This window comes from Corylus avellana, chromosome ca2, assembly GCF_901000735.1.
Source record: "Corylus avellana chromosome ca2, CavTom2PMs-1.0".
Lineage (NCBI taxonomy): Eukaryota > Viridiplantae > Streptophyta > Magnoliopsida > Fagales > Betulaceae > Corylus > Corylus avellana.
This window is the reverse complement of record NC_081542.1, coordinates 19,880,069-19,895,545: the sequence shown is the minus strand read 5'-3', so window position 1 is coordinate 19,895,545 and position 15,477 is coordinate 19,880,069. Positions and strand designations below refer to the sequence as shown.

At 34.5% G+C, this 15,477-nt stretch overlaps 1 protein-coding gene and 1 long non-coding RNA gene across 6 annotated transcripts; one reads left to right on the top strand and one right to left on the bottom strand.

The window, feature by feature from the left end:
- Positions 1-685: 685 nt before the first annotated feature.
- LOC132173065 (uncharacterized) lies at positions 686-2,280 on the bottom strand. Its single transcript, XR_009439226.1, has 3 exons — positions 1,942-2,280; positions 1,642-1,794; positions 686-1,098 (listed from the first exon to the last, which is right to left on the bottom strand). It is a non-coding gene; the product is annotated as an uncharacterized LOC132173065 (long non-coding RNA).
- Positions 2,281-9,458: 7,178 nt separating this feature from the next.
- LOC132170749 (kinesin-like protein KIN-14I) lies at positions 9,459-13,259 on the top strand. 5 transcript variants are annotated; one of them, XM_059581838.1, is made up of 5 exons: positions 9,459-9,952; positions 10,154-10,199; positions 11,329-11,512; positions 11,609-11,680; positions 12,921-13,259. In XM_059581838.1, the coding sequence occupies exons 1-3, from the start codon at positions 9,684-9,686 to the stop codon at positions 11,464-11,466; spliced, it is 453 nt and encodes a 150-aa protein (XP_059437821.1). In that variant the 5' UTR covers positions 9,459-9,683; the 3' UTR covers positions 11,467-11,512; positions 11,609-11,680; positions 12,921-13,259. The 5 variants fall into 5 exon arrangements, 4 of the variants coding, with proteins under 4 accessions (XP_059437821.1, XP_059437822.1, XP_059437823.1 ...); XM_059581839.1 differs by having other exon boundaries at positions 10,154-10,208; XM_059581840.1 differs by having other exon boundaries at positions 9,933-9,952; positions 10,154-10,208; positions 11,105-11,512.
- The last annotated feature ends 2,218 nt before the right edge of the window (positions 13,260-15,477 follow it).

Sequence of the window (15,477 nt, the reverse complement as noted above, 5' to 3'; positions counted from 1 at the left end):
CGAAATATGTACATGGATATTTGTCTCGATTCCTTCAAAAGATCAAAACGTAGCAGTAAAACAGAAGTAACCGAGGTACTAGCCAAAGTGATTGCAAGAACTGGAGCCCAGGGCCTTGCACTTTTATAAATCAAAAAACAAGTTGCGTAAAGGACTACCATCATGCTCATAATGGACGTAAAGAGTGATGTGAGTCCAATTAAAAAGATTGAAGGTACTGTCTCGAAGAAATCCTCTTCAGTGTAACGTGACATGAACATTGACAAGAAAACGAGTATGGAAGTTGAAGAGGCAACCATTGGTATTACATCTGCTATGAAGAATACCGTAAACTAGTTACTTTTCAAAAATATAGGAGTGCCTTCTTGATCGTTGCCACCTGGTATAGTGAATGCAGCAGCAAAAACTACAGCTGCAATTAATGTTGCCACAACCATAGAATTTTGTGTTGTCTCCTTTATCCAATTTTCACGGTCTTTCTTAAAATTTTTCTGTATCGATTTTAGCAACTTGTTAGGTGTTTTGTCCTCTAAATTCTTCATCCTCGAGTAGGGCAGTGGGACAATCCTTTTTATTTCCTACAGTTGACCAGCCATGTATAAATTGACAAGTAACAATTGAACCATTATCTAGGAAAAAAAAATTAAATAATATTATCTCTCACCTGAAACCACAACAACTCCCGTTGCATGCCAAAACCTCCTAATACGATATTTTGTCCATCCGAAGGAGTTGATCTTACAGCTAAGTGCAACATGTTGTCCTTTTTTTCCAAAGTAATTAAGGATGCAAGTCGATGCTTGTTAGTACCTATCTTATATATTAGATTGAACACACTCTCCTGGCAATATAAAATAGCAATGTGAAATAAACTCATGCCATCTTTGTCTAATTGCCATATAAGATCAGGATAATAGTGTATCAATATAATTAGAAACCCAGCATTTCCAACTTTCGCAGCCTCAAAAATTAAAGTCTCCTTATATTGAACCAAGCGTTTTGAGAACTGGTCTTGAGTTCTAACCATTTTCCAAAGGTCTTCAACTAATTGATGGGTTATTGTCTTCATCAAAACGTTGTTACAGATCCATTTGAACCCTATGCTTGAGAAAAAGAATCAAAAATCAGATATGGTTTGGTAATAAAGAAATATTAAATCTATATAATTATTTTACCAATATCCATAAGAACTGATATTATAAAGCTAATAAAATGAAAATGTGAAGATAACTAAAGCATTAAATGCTGCTACTTGTCACCTAATTAGTTTCTCAAGATATGCTTTGCCTTTAAAATAACCCGACTGCTTTAAACTTCTTCTATCTTTTGAATTTAAGTAAAAAGAAATGGTAGCATGAAAAAAAAAAATCACTACCCCTCATGTTGTTGTTGTGTGTGAAAGAAACGGTTACAAGTGTTAGAATAGATTGAGACATTTCAAATAGAAAATAACTCATGTCATAGAATTTTCCATAAATAGTTTATAAGTAGATATTATCTAAAGATTTGATGAAATCAAATAAGAGCATTTTCTCATGCCAAGGTAATTTGAGTAAAATTGTCATCAAGTTGTGATTACTGTAATAAAGGCCTAGGAACTAGTTGGGAAATTAAAGAAGTTTGGGTTGGAGGTAAACAAACAGGAATTTGATCGACTTCGCTGGAGTGATAGCTGACTTTAGGGGCCAAATTGCAAAAGCTTTTCTTGCCAACACTTCCAAAGCTCTCCAGTACCCACGTACAGTGTCGGCAGTTGCTATGTTTGAATCTATTTTCAGAATGTTCAAACTATATCTGTCCATAAAAAAGGAACATTAATTAATTGATCGTCGTCAAAAGATTGTTGAAGAAATCCTTATAATATGCAATAGAAGTCATAACTCCATATATCCAACTTATTGTCATCAAACAAATTTATAGTCAAATAAATGTAGGGCTTACCATATATATCATTGCAAATAGAATCAAGCAGGAGCTTAGTGCGATCATTAGCAGTCAACTGATCGAAAGGAGTCACAGAGATTAGATACCAGATCATGTTTGGATGTCCTTGGTAAGCTGCAATATGGAGTGGTATGTTCCCATCGGAGTCACGGATCAATAGCGGTTCATTGTTGATTTTGACCAGCAGTTGAGCAATTCTCACGATTTTTGATTGAGCTGCAAAGTGAAGGGCTGTATCTCCATCTGTGGTTTGCAATTCCAAGTCCTCCGGATTCATCCATTGCAACAATTCTTTTATAAAAGAGGTGTAGTCTTGTGCAGCCACTGCATTGTGAAGTGCCGTTCCTTGATCTTTTGATATGGGGGCTCGAACACAGCTGGGGTCTTCCTCAATAAAAGCCTGAGTAGTCGGCCAATCACCTCTTAACACAGCTCGAAAGAGGGTACCACACCCGACATGGTATTCATCGAATCTTCTTTCCCCTGGAAATAAAAAATAATAATAATAAAAAATAAATAAAAAATAAAAAACGTATTAATTACAAGTTGTGGTGAAAAATCATGACACTTGGATGCATTCTAAGATGTTGGAAAAACTAATTTATCTCATGACCTTAGATGTTCGAAAAACAAACTTATTAATCACATGTCTATGACGTCACTCTAGAGAAAGAGAGATCGAGCACTTACTACAATTACTTTCAGTTTCAAAAATTTTGCTTGAGCTTGGTTCCTCTGACACTATCTGCTCCAGTTCTCTTTGCACATGAGCTTGTTTCTTGGGGTTGGTCAAAGTTAGGCGCCGGTAATGAACTAGCTGCGTCCCAGTTAGCCAAATCTTGTAGAAGAGAGCTTAAAGAAGACCGAATTTTGACGAAAAGCGCCTATAGCCTGAAGGCTAGCATCTCCTGCATTAGCTACTTGTCAGTGATTTGTTAAACTATCAGATTCGAATTCCGAGTTTGATACATATGGTTGCTGTTGAATAGAAGATGCTCCCTCATCCAAGTGTGATAGAAAGCAAGAGGATATTTGTTGATTGATAGCTTGTCCAGAAGAAGCCCTTTGAGGATTACTTCCTGATGGAATTGCCACACTGCTTGCTGCTGTCATCTTTTCCTTTTGACTTCTTTCATCAGGCTTGTTGATAGCACCTTCTTCCATATATATTTTTTTCTTGTTTCTTTGGAAATAAAATTAGATAGGAAATAAATAAATTAATGCACAATCAATCTCATAATATCAATATATGTAGAATTCCTAATTAGGTGAGTAGATGAAGAATGACAACTTAAAAAAGTAGGTGCATCTATGTGAACATCAATAAATTATTCCCTATTGATAGAGTACGTGAGTAAATACAAGCATCGTAATCAAATTCTACCCTTGAAGTTATGGGTGGTTTAGTGTTAGACATGCACTTACATCCACCTAGAGGTGTGGTCATATTAACTTTATCGTCTACAAAACAAAAATTCCTATTCATAGGATATGTGAGTAAATACAAGTATGCTAATTAAACCATTCTCAGAGGGTAGCTTCAATCGACTGTGAATCACGCCTCACGAAATGGAGGATACTAACAATAAAAAGTGTTAGATATCTCAGCTTCGTAGCCAGGTATATCTAATGGTTTGGTGCAACATCTAACAGCCCCACAGCCAATCACCATTGAGCTGATGGAGATCGGACCGTGAGTGCAAGATGTCACAGCTCCGGTGACACATTGCCTCCACAATTATGCCGAATATCAAACATATGATTTATGGATTACAAGAAAGGAAAAGAAGGGTATGAACTTTGGTTATTGTTAATTAATAAAAGAATATTAAAGGTAATGAGAAAGAGAAATATGCCAAAAATTTGTTAGAGATGTTGGAGAAAAACTTACTGTCAAATTAAGCCAGTTGAGCAGCTAAGCAAAAGTAAACGAAACTTTTGACACTCAAATCTTTGTATTCGGTAAGTTGTAATACTCAACCCTGCAGCCGGCCTGCAAGAGAGGAGAGTATATATAAACGTGCAAGAACTTAATTTCTTCCAACATTACGTAAGAAGTGCTTTCGTGGGAGGTTGACGTCACCCTTCATGTAACACTCCTGCTCTAAGTGGTATAATATTGTCCGTTTTAAGTCAAGCTCGTACAGTTTTATTATTGGATTTACCCCCAAAAGGCCTCATTCCATTTAGAGAGAATATATTTAATATAAACACATCATATTTTTCATGTCCGGGCAATATGAGACGTCACAATGAGGCCTTTTGGGGGTAAACCCAATAATAAAACTGTACGGGCTTGGCCCAAAGCGGACAATATCATACCACTTGGAGTAAGGGTGTTACACTTCAATTCATTCATTTCCAACTAAGATTGATCCGGAGGAAGGATAATTAGGATTTGCAATATTCTGCTTAAATTGCTTGTATATATAGGCGGGCTTGATAGTCCAAAATTTCTTTGGTCAGGTGTGAAAATAAGATGTCTCCGTGAATTTGCTTTCCTCTCTCCGCCAATATTTTGTTTGAATTACTAGCAATTCGAATATTAAATACGATAGATTCTTTTTGGAGCCTACTTACCTAAGTAAATGAATGAATTACCAGACTTGTTTAGATATATAAATCTTGAGGAATGCTACCGTTTCTTCTTATGTTTTCTTACTATTCTCTTTGTGGACCCGTCATATGTGAATATTAATTTTTACTTTTTTTTTTTCTTTTCCCGAGGGACCAGTGAAGTAAGGTGTTTTTCTGCCTTTTTAAAAATAATATCTATGTAAAATCAAAAAAACACTAAAATAACCAAAATAAATAAATAAACCTTATGAAACTTCGATACTTATTATTTAAAGGATAGAAATTTCCTCTAAACTGGTTTGGAGGAAATTTCCTTCAACCCACTCCAATAAGTAACAAGTGTCATCTCTCACATGTTTTTTTAATATTTTAAGCGTCATTTATTGTCATTCAATTAATCTAAGAATCCAAATATTAATTTTTAAAAAATTCAATAATGTTGAATGACACTTGTCGCTTATTTGAGTTGGTTGAAGAAAATTTCTTTTAAACTAGTTTGAAAAAAAAATTTGTGTCCTTATTTAAATTATTAGCAATCTAAACACGCAATAACATAGCTCCTGGAATTAATTCACATTCCTTCTCAAAAAAAAAAGAATTAATTGACATTCTGAAGAGGAGAAAGTCCAGCCCCTCGCCAGTTGGCATGTACTAAAATAATAAATGCACATTAAACAATAATCAATGCATCATATGAGACGACAATAACACCTCTCAAAAACAAAATCAGATCCAACGTGATAAATATACCGCTGAAACGACAACTGCCCTCCATGTGATCATCTTTTTGAATCTTTGTGTACAATGCAAACCTTAAATGTATAGTAAGACGATAATAACACCCCTCGCCAGTCGCCAACCCCAAATTCAAAAATTTAACATCATAATTAAAGATTCGGAAGTGCCAATACCATATATATATATATATATATATATATATATATATATAATGCAAAACCAAAAATAAATAAAAAAAACAAAACCATATTATATATAAATAACGGTCAAGCATCGTAATCAAATTCTACCCATAAATTTATGAATGGTTTGGTGTTAGACATGCACCTACATCCACCTAGAGTTGTGGTCTTATTAACTTTATCGTCTACAAAACAAAAATTCCTATTTATAGGATATGTGAGTAAATACAAGTATGGTAATTAAATCATTCATAGATGGTAGTTTAATTGGCTGTGAATCACGCCTCATGAAATGGAGGTCACTAACAATAAAAAGTGTTAGATATCTCAGCTTTGTAGCCAATCGCTGGTATATCTAATGCCCTGGTGCAACATCTAACACCCCTACGGCCAATCACCACTGAGGTGATGGAGATCGGACCGTGAGTGCAAGATGTCGCACCTCCAATGACATGTTTCTGCCACAATTATGCCGAATATCAAACATATGATTTATGGGTACAAGAAAGGAAAAGAATGTTAGGAACTTCGGTTATTGTTAAGTAATTAAAGAATATTAAATGTAATGAGAAAAATGCTAACTAAGGGCACAATTATATATGCCGAGAATTTATTAGAGATGCTGGAGGAAAACTTATTATCAAATTAAGCCAGTTGAGCAGCTAGCCAAAGGAAACGGGAATTAATTTTTGACACTCAAATCTTTGTATTTGGTAATTAATTAGTTGTTACATTACAAGAAATCTACTCATCAGGGGCGACTTATTAGGGGAGATTGTGAAGTCGACGCTAATGCTTACCTATTAGCGTCAACTTTTGAAAGTCGCCCCTAATAGTTGAGTATTAGCGTCCACATTGAAGTGAGCGCTAATAGTCGACCCAAAAGATATATATTAGCGTCCACTTTCCAGTCGACGCTAATAAGTCGACGCTAATATAATAGCAGGAATTATCCCAGAGGCGGAAAAACTATTAGGGGTGACAAAAACTACTATTAGCGTCCACTTTGAAAGTGGACGCTGAAAAGTGAGTATTAGCGTCAACTAGAGTGGACGCCAAAGAGCTTGAAAAAAAATTAAAAAAAAATTAAAAATTAAAAATTAAAATCAAAGCTCAATAGCGTCCACTCAAAGTGGACACTGAAAGTGTATTATTAGCATCCACTTTTAAAGTGAACGGTGAAAAGTGAGTATTAGCGTCCACTCTAAAGAGCTTGCAAAAAAATAAAAAATAAAAATCAAAGCTCAATAGCGTCCACTTTAAGTGGACGCTGAAAGTGAGTATTAGCGTCCACTTTGAAATTGGACGCTGAAAAGTGAGTATTAGCGTCCACTCTAAAGAGCTTGTAAAAAAAAACAAAAAATTAAAATCAAAGCTCAATAGCGTCCACTCAAAGTGGACACTGAAAGTGTATTATTAGCATCCACTTTTAAAGTGAACGCTGAAAAGTGAGTATTAGCGTCCACTCTAAAGAGCTTGCAAAAAAATAAAAAATAAAAATCAAAGCTCAATAGCGTCCACTTTAAGTGGACGCCGAAAGTGAGTATTAGCGTCCACTTTGAAATTGGACGCTGAAAAGTGAGTATTAGCGTCCACTTGAGTGGACGCTAAAGAGCTTGTAAAAAAAAAAAAAAATTAAAATCAAAAGCTCAATAGCGTCCACTCAAAGTGGACGCTAAAAGTGTATTATTAGCGTCCACTTTGAAAGTGGACGCTGAAAAGTGAGTATTAGCGTCCACTCGAGTAGACGCTAAAGAGCTTGCAAAAAAATAAAAAATTAAAATTAAAATTAAAATCAAAGCTCAATAGCGTCCACTTAAAGTGAACGCTGAAAGTGAGTATTAGCGTCCACTTTGAAAGTGGACACTGAAAAGTGAGTATTAGTGTCCACTCGAGTGGACGCTAAAGAGCTTGCAAAAAAATAAAAAATTAAAATTAAAATCAAAGCTCAATAGCGTCCACTCAAAGTGGACGCTGAAAGTGGATTATTAGCGTCCACTTTCAGAAAAGTGAGTATTAGCCTCCACTAGAGTGGACGCTAAAGAGCTTGCAAAAAAAAAAAAAAATTAAAATCAAAGCTCAATAGCGTCCACTTAAAGTGGACGCTGAAAGTGAGTATTAGTGTCCACTTTGAAAGTGGACAATGAAAAGTGAGTATTAGTGTCCACTAGAGTGGACGCTAAAGAGCTTGTAAAAAAATAAAAATAAAAAGTAAAAAACAAATAAAGCTAAAAGATTATAGGTTCAATTGAAAATTAAAAAGGATAAAATATCCTTTATATCCTCAAAACTTTTATAAAATTAAAATTAATTTTTCGTTTTAGAAAATGAAAATTAAACTGTAAGCATTCAATTCAAGTCTAATAAAAAATGAAAAATTAGTTCGATCGAACATTCAGTTCAACTCTAAGCATTTTATATTATATTAGTGTATTAGGTATATTGATCGTGATACAATTGATAGAATTTGACATGATTGAAAGTTCAATCGAACATCTGATAAGATCAATTCTGATCGATACTAGTACATTAGTCCGATCAATAGTAATGCGATCAAATGATCTATTAAACTCTTTGGATTTTTTATTATCTTTATATATTAGTTAGATCAATAGTGAGAAGTTCAAGAAAATTTCACCCTTCGAACATCGAATTTGATGCAAGATCCCCCTCCATTCGGGTTTGGCGTTAAAATGTTAAATTACTATATATCTTAAAAATTTAAGCTAATAATGAATTATAAGATAAATATCACATTAATGATCTTTTATACTAAAAATTTATTTACTTTAAATTTGTTGTTAATATTTTAATAGTAAAAACATATTTAATATTTGACTCATCGAACATATAATTTGATGCAATATCTCCTTCCATTAAGATTTGGCGTTAAAATGTTATTTCCCAAAAATTTACCTCTGATAATATGTCATTATTTATTTTATATAAATTATCAAATATTCGATCGATCGTGATAGGATCAAATGATCGATCAAACTTCAAATAAATTAAAGGTTCGTTCAAACATCCGTTTGGTCCTAGTGCATTTGTTCGATCGATCATGATAGGATCACATGATCGATCAAAGTTAAAATAATTGAAATTGAAGGTTTGATTGAATATCCAATAAATCATAATGAATTAGTTTGATTGATCGTGATAAGATCAAATGATTGAAACAATTGAAATTGAATTAATTCGATTAATCGTAATAGGATCAAATGATCGATCAAACATCCGATCGATTCTACTGAATTAATTTGATTAATCGTGATAGGATCAAATGATCAATCAAATATTCGATCGATCTTAATGAATTAGTTCGATTGATCGTAATAGGATCAAATGATCGATCAAACATCCGATCGATCTTAATGAATTAGTTCGATTGATCGTGATAGGATCAAATGTTTGATCGAACATCCGATCAATCCTAGTGAATTAGTTCGATTTATTGTGATAGGATCAAATGATCGATCAAACATCTGATCGATCATAGTGAATTAGTTCGATTGATCGTGATAGGATCAAACATCTGATCAAAAATCCAATCGATTATAATGAATTAGTTCGATTAATCGTAATAAAATAAATTGATCGATCAAACATTCGATTGATCCTAGTGAATTAGTTAGATTGATCATGATAAGATCAATTGATCGATCAAACTGGATACAATTGAAGGTTCAATTGAACTATAAGCTTTTTATATTATCTTAGTGCATTAGTTATATTAATCTTATATTATCTTTGGATTTTATATTGATCTTATAATTAATTATAAGATAAATATCAACTTAGTGATCTTTATCGTAAAAATTTATTAAATGGAAATTATTAGTTAATATTATAATAATAAAAACATATTACAAGAGAAAATAAAGAAAAACAAAAATAAATAAAAATTAAAAAATTATAAGTATAATTTTTTTTAAAAAAAAAAAAAATTGAGGCTCATTAAGGGCGACTAAGGTCGCCGCTATTGAGTGCGAAAAATAAAGCTCTATCCACTGGCGGGGTATCTGAAATTTTCGGAGCCGCGTCCCCCAAACCTTCAAAACACCAAAATCCCTAACACCCCTCTCACTCACCTCCCTCATCACTCTCACTCTCACTCTTGATCTCTCTACCGCTGCTCTCCCAAACTTTGACCGACGAAAGCTTTCATACAAGGCTTTGCTGAGAAGCTGAAAGAGGGAGAGAGAGAGAGAGGGAGATCGACTGGGTGAGCAATGGATCACGATGAGAGGGAAATTTGGAGATGCTGAGAGTATCAAAATAGAGGCCACTATGTTTGATGGGTGCGAACTTGTTCCTAAGCTTGGAGATGACAGCTCTGGGGTAGATATGCGCCTTCACCTTAGCTTGCTTGTTGATATCTCCAGGGACGATGGCGGTGATGAATTGGAGTTTTTGTGCCCCGCTTGGCCGGATTTGTTGGAGGTTCAGAAAGTTTATATGCTTAGGCGCGATGGAATGCTGGCTAGGCCTTACATGGGACCTGATTTTAGGTAGGATAATTATAGACATTGTTTGTTCATTTATTTGTTGGAAATTTTTTGTCTGGTTTGACCTCACATTGGCAAGATTAGGACTGAATTTTGTAGAATCTTAAAAACTCATGTTTTCTTCTAGAGCTTATATGGGTGTTTTAAGTTTTGGGGCTTTTGGATTGGCAGTGGCTTTGTGTGACTCGTGTTTGTTGTTTACAGGAAATTGGATGCTAAGATTCAGAAGGCACTAAAGAAGTACTTAGAGGCAAGGGGGGTAAACCATGAACTCTCTGTTTTCTTGCATGAATATATGATGAAGAAGGATAGAACTGAACTTATCCAATGGTTCGAAGATGTCGAGACTTTTGTGGAAAAATAGAAAAGTGTATGCTTTTTTACTGCATGTGTGAGATTTCATCGCCAAGTTTGTTATTTTAAATTTGGTTGGAATGAAGTCTCTGCCGTAGGTATTGATTTTTGATGATTTGTATGTAGAATGAGTTAGCAAATTTGAGGTTTATGCAGCATGTAGCAACTCAAAACTGAAATGTGAAATTGGAACTAGCAAATATTTATGTTCGGCTCCAAGATGCTTATCATTTGTATATTTAAGTATAGAAAATTATAGGACTTGAGAATTGGTGAAATCATGGATTCTTTGTACTTGGGTAGTTTCTCCTTTAGCACTTTGTAATGTACCTATAGAGAAATGAAGGTATGCAGTCTTCTTGTTTTTACATGTTTTCATCAAATGAAGAAGTATGGCCTTATGCACATAGAGTCTTACCAATTCCCACTAATCTGCCTGAACCACTTGTGGTAGTTTAATGGGTATCGGTATGGTTCTTGTATTGGTTTATCCCAATTTTAACTTCAATTATGCTTAACGCTATTATGATAAAATGGCTTGAGTATCCGAATTTATCGAAGAAAGAAGTAGAGCTCAATAAATACAGATTGAGTGAGGAAGAAAGATTTTGATTGCAAGTATAGTGCCAAGTGTAAGGTTGTAAGGTAATATTTAGAACATATTGGCATGAACTCTAGCTGAAATTAATAATGTAAACACTCGGTTTCTTTTCATTATATTGTTCGTTCTATCACTGGTAATTTTCAGTGTCTCATTAGTTTTATCTGTCATTCTTACACAAATTATGTCATCTCTTGTAGAAGAAGAAAGTTAAGGCATCTTTAAGATAAATCCTTTCTATGTGCCATATCCAATGCCTTTGGTGATTCTAATCTTTGGATCTCGGTTATAATCTCAATGCTAATGGTACTGATTTTCATATGAACACAATTTGGCATATAACATGTGCTACAAAACAGCCGCATATTTACTTTCTCAAACTTGATTTGATCCCATGCTTGATTTATGAGCTTAAATCCTACAGCGAATGGAAACAAACTGGGGGAAATGGGGTATGGAAATTTGGTGGAAATGTGAAGCCAACCGTGTCAGCAAAATCTTTTGTGAGGAAAAATTCGGAGCCCTTCACGAATTCCTTGTCAAGGAACTCCTCAACGAGTGAAAAATCTTTGAATGTGCTGTCCTCAGACATTGATTTTAATAAAATGGTTGGTAAGCTTAACTTTTTCTTTTTAGGCTTTTTATATATTTACTTTGCCAAATTAACTGAAGATGCTTGAATTTTGTTGGATTTTTACTTGCAGCCTCCTAATGGTTCCTTGAGTATGCTAGTTCGTGCGGTTCTATTGGATAAGAAGCCTGATGAAGTTCCAATGGTAAGGATTAAAATGTACAAGCTGCTGTTAAATTGGTGAACTTAGCTAAGAATAATTTGCTGATCAAGCTGGGCCTACTACAAATGGTACCATGTGTATCAGTGTGCAAGGACATAAACTATGAACCTACTTTGGATAGATTTTTAGTAATTTTTTTACATTATGTAGTTCCACTCAATTCACTAGTTGAAAAAGCCCGATTGCCCTTTTCAATTTGTTACTTATCCCATTACAGATACTATTGCTACTACTTATTTGTGAGTTAATATTGCTCCTCTGCATGAAACAGTTGGTTGAATTTGTGCTAAGTAAGGTTGTGGAGGAGTTTGAGCATCGCATTTCAAGCCAATTTGAGCTGGAATGTTAGCTTTGTTATCCAAAACAATCATTTTTCTTTCTTTATTTTTCAGCAGAAGGAAACAATTTGGGCAGAGAGATCCTTTTTCAATATGGATTAGGTAATCAAATATGCTTTGACATTCAACCTAGAACTAGGAATTGATGCACATTCCAAATCAATAAACATGTTCTCTTGGATCCTAAACAAGTTTTTTTTTTCCTCTACTTTTCCTATAACTTAATTAATACCTATCTGACTCGTTATTTGTTTATTTATTTGTAACCATTAGATGAAAACAACTCCAAAAGATTTGTTGGAGTTGAATGCATTCTTATAGATTTGAATAAGGGTCATAGTGCTCATTTACTTCTATTAATTGCAAGCTGGATGATTGAATCTACTAAACCTCTTGGCAGAAAATAGTTTATTTTGCATCCTAGTTATTAGATAGTTTGGAGCGGGTTTGTCATTCAGTTAAATAATTTCTTCTAGTTTTAGTTGTTAGTTCTGGTGAGATTCTTGATAACTAAAGTTAATAGATTTGTATGGAATTTGATCTTAAATTCAGAAATGAAACTAGTTTGCATATGTAAGTAATTTGGGCAAAACTTGGATGCCTAATTAAGAAGGTAGGTGACATGAATTGACTTTTGGAGATTAATTCTGCAGTTGGAGTTTTGGCTTAGCTTATTCTTTTCAATGGCTTTGTACTGCTCTATCCATTATTTTATTGTCAACGAGTCAAGAGATTCATGATACGTATGTGCTCCAAAAATATGGTCCATATGTGTGGTCTTCTGCAAGTTTTTTAGCTCTAATTGTGTAACTTATGGATTCTTATGGTTTTGAGTGTCTTTGACTTATTGGCATTATTAACATGGGTATGCTCTTGTTTTGCAGGCATACTTATCCTTGCCAGAGGGTACAGCTTCTGTGGTTGGCCTGATAGCAATGATATTTCCTGTTCAATATTTCCTAGCAATGAACCTAGTACAGCTTTAATATTTCCTGTTCAACTGAGTTTGGTCACTTTACTGTCAATCTGGTCCTGTTATATATCTGTCGATCATATTGTTAGATTCGACTTTAATTTGGCTTATTTTGGTACCATAAAATAGTAGATATAACTAATGGTTTGTTGTTTACAAAATTATGTCTTTGGGTGAACATGCTAAACATCATGTTTTGGAATTGGGTTGTTGTATGAGTTTCAGAATGTAAGTTAGCAGCTTTTTGGCATGTTAGCTTCTATACAATTTTGGCACTATAAATTATTTTAAATAAGATAAATTTGTTGTTGCTGGATTGGTGACAGCACTTATGTTTTCAGCCACAGTTGATTGTGTTTGTAATGTTTTCATGATGGTTATGCGATCGATCGCAAAAGGTCAAAAACCTTCTGGTTCCGCGATCGATCGCAAGCCCAATGTGCGTTTGAGCGCAAAAGGTCAAAAACCTACTGGTATTGCGATCGAGCGCACATTGTGTGCGATCGATCGCAGCAACGCAGAATTAATCAGAGACGGTGATAGTCAATTTTTTTTTTAAAAAAAATTTTAGGACCATTAGAAAGTGGACGCTAATGGTTCACCATCAGTGTCCACTCCAGTTTGGACGCTAATAGTCAATTATTTTTTAAATTTATTTTGGACCATTAAAATTGGACGCTAATAGTCAATTATTTTTTTAATTTTTTAGGACCATTAGCGTCCACTCCAGTTTGAACGCTGATAGTCAATTTTTTTTTTTTTTTTGACTATTAGCGTCCACAAAGTGGACGCTAATATTAAGTATCAGCGTCCACTCCAGTTTGGACGCTGATAGTTAATTTTTTTTTAAAAAAAATTTATGACCATTAGCGTCCACCCAAAGTGGACACTAATGGTTAACTATCAGCATCCACTTTGAGTGAACACTAATGGTTGATTATCAGCGTCGACTATGCCTTCTGTTGACATCAGCTTTAGGATAAAAAATTAAGACTTTTAGCGTCCACTTTGTCGACGCTAAAAGTGATCATTAGCGTTGACTATAAGTGGACACTGATAATCACACATTTGATCATTAGGGTCGGACTATTAGCGTTCACCCCTTTAGCGTCCAAAAGTCGACGCTGTTGTCAACAACGTCCACTTTAGGACTTTTAGCGTCCACTCAAAGTCGCCCTTAAAGACCTAAATTCTTGTAGTGTGATATACTCAACCTTACAGCCGGCCGGCCTGCAGGAGAGGGAGTATATATAAACGAATTTAACTTACATGCTGTTATTAAAATAATAGCATGTATGCTGTAGTTTAATCAACGATCAAGATTGAATTTCTCAAAATCTCTTTTCATTTTCTCTCTTCTATTAAATGCTTCTAAAAGGAAGTCAACTTTAAAATTCAATCTTGACCGTTGATTAAACTATAACATATATGATGTTATTTTAATAACAACATGTAAGCCGGATCCTATATAAACGTGCAAGAACTTTCTTCCAACATTACATAAGAAGTGCTTACGTGGGAGGCTGACATCACCCATCAATTCATTCATTTCCAACTAAAATTGATCCAGAGGATAAGGAGTAGCAATTTTCTGCTTAAATTGCTTGTATATATTGGCCGGATTGACCGTCCAAAATTTATTTGGTTAGGTGTGTCTTATATAAATTCTCAAGTAGGGGTGAAACTCGCATTTAGAGTTTAAGGGGACAAAATTTAAAAATTTAGAGATAAATAGAGTTTAGGGGAGCAAAATTAAAAAAATTTAAGAGTAAATTTATAATTTTTTTTTTTAAAAAAAAAATTTGGGGACTACATTGCCCCTTGGAGGGGCATGTAGTTCTCCCCCCCTCCCCCGGTCTCAAGCAATGTATTGCTTAAATTGTTTATTAGTGTCTATTCTAATTTGAATTGAGATCTCCAACAACTTTTTGTTCAAATTACTAGCAATTTGAATATTAAATATGAGAGATTCTATATGGAGTAAATGAATGAACTATCAGAGACTTTTTTTTTTTTTTTTTTTTTAAAGGAATATTTTAAATATTCATTATTTCTAAAGATCACACAAGAAGGGCGATAGGTTGTTCCCTTCGTACAATATCACCTACACTTGGTGGGGCATTCCCCAACCAAGTAGACATAGTGACATGGGTTGTAGCCAATTTTGCAAGCGTATGTGCTGCAGTATTAGCGTCCCTCATTACATGCTCGAATCTGGCGTTTTCCAATGAGAGCAACTTGTTTTGTATACATTCTATGAATTGCCCATGGCTGCTAAGGCACAACTCTGCTGATCCAATAGCCTTGACAACTTGCAAAGAATCACCTTCGAAGATAATGTTGTCGAAGCCCAATTCCTTACAGAAAACAATAGCATATATCGTTGCGAGAGCTTCAGCCAAGGTTGGATCAGTCTGAAAGTCAGGGATAAGCTTCGTGCTGCAATAAACTTGCCAGTTGAGTCTCAA

What these genes read in the sequence shown, in the direction of transcription:
- LOC132170749 (XM_059581839.1), top strand. Translation starts at nt 9,684, where the DNA reads ATGAGAGGGAAATTTGGAGATGCTGAGAGTATCAAAATAGAGGCCACT. An exon ending in TACATGGGACCTGATTTTAG is followed by an intron (nt 9,953 to 10,153) that starts GTAGGATAATTA and finishes TGTTGTTTACAG; the next exon opens with GAAATTGGATGCTAAGATTC. An exon ending in AGTACTTAGAGGCAAGGGGG is followed by an intron (nt 10,209 to 11,328) that starts GTAAACCATGAA and finishes TAAATCCTACAG; the next exon opens with CGAATGGAAACAAACTGGGG.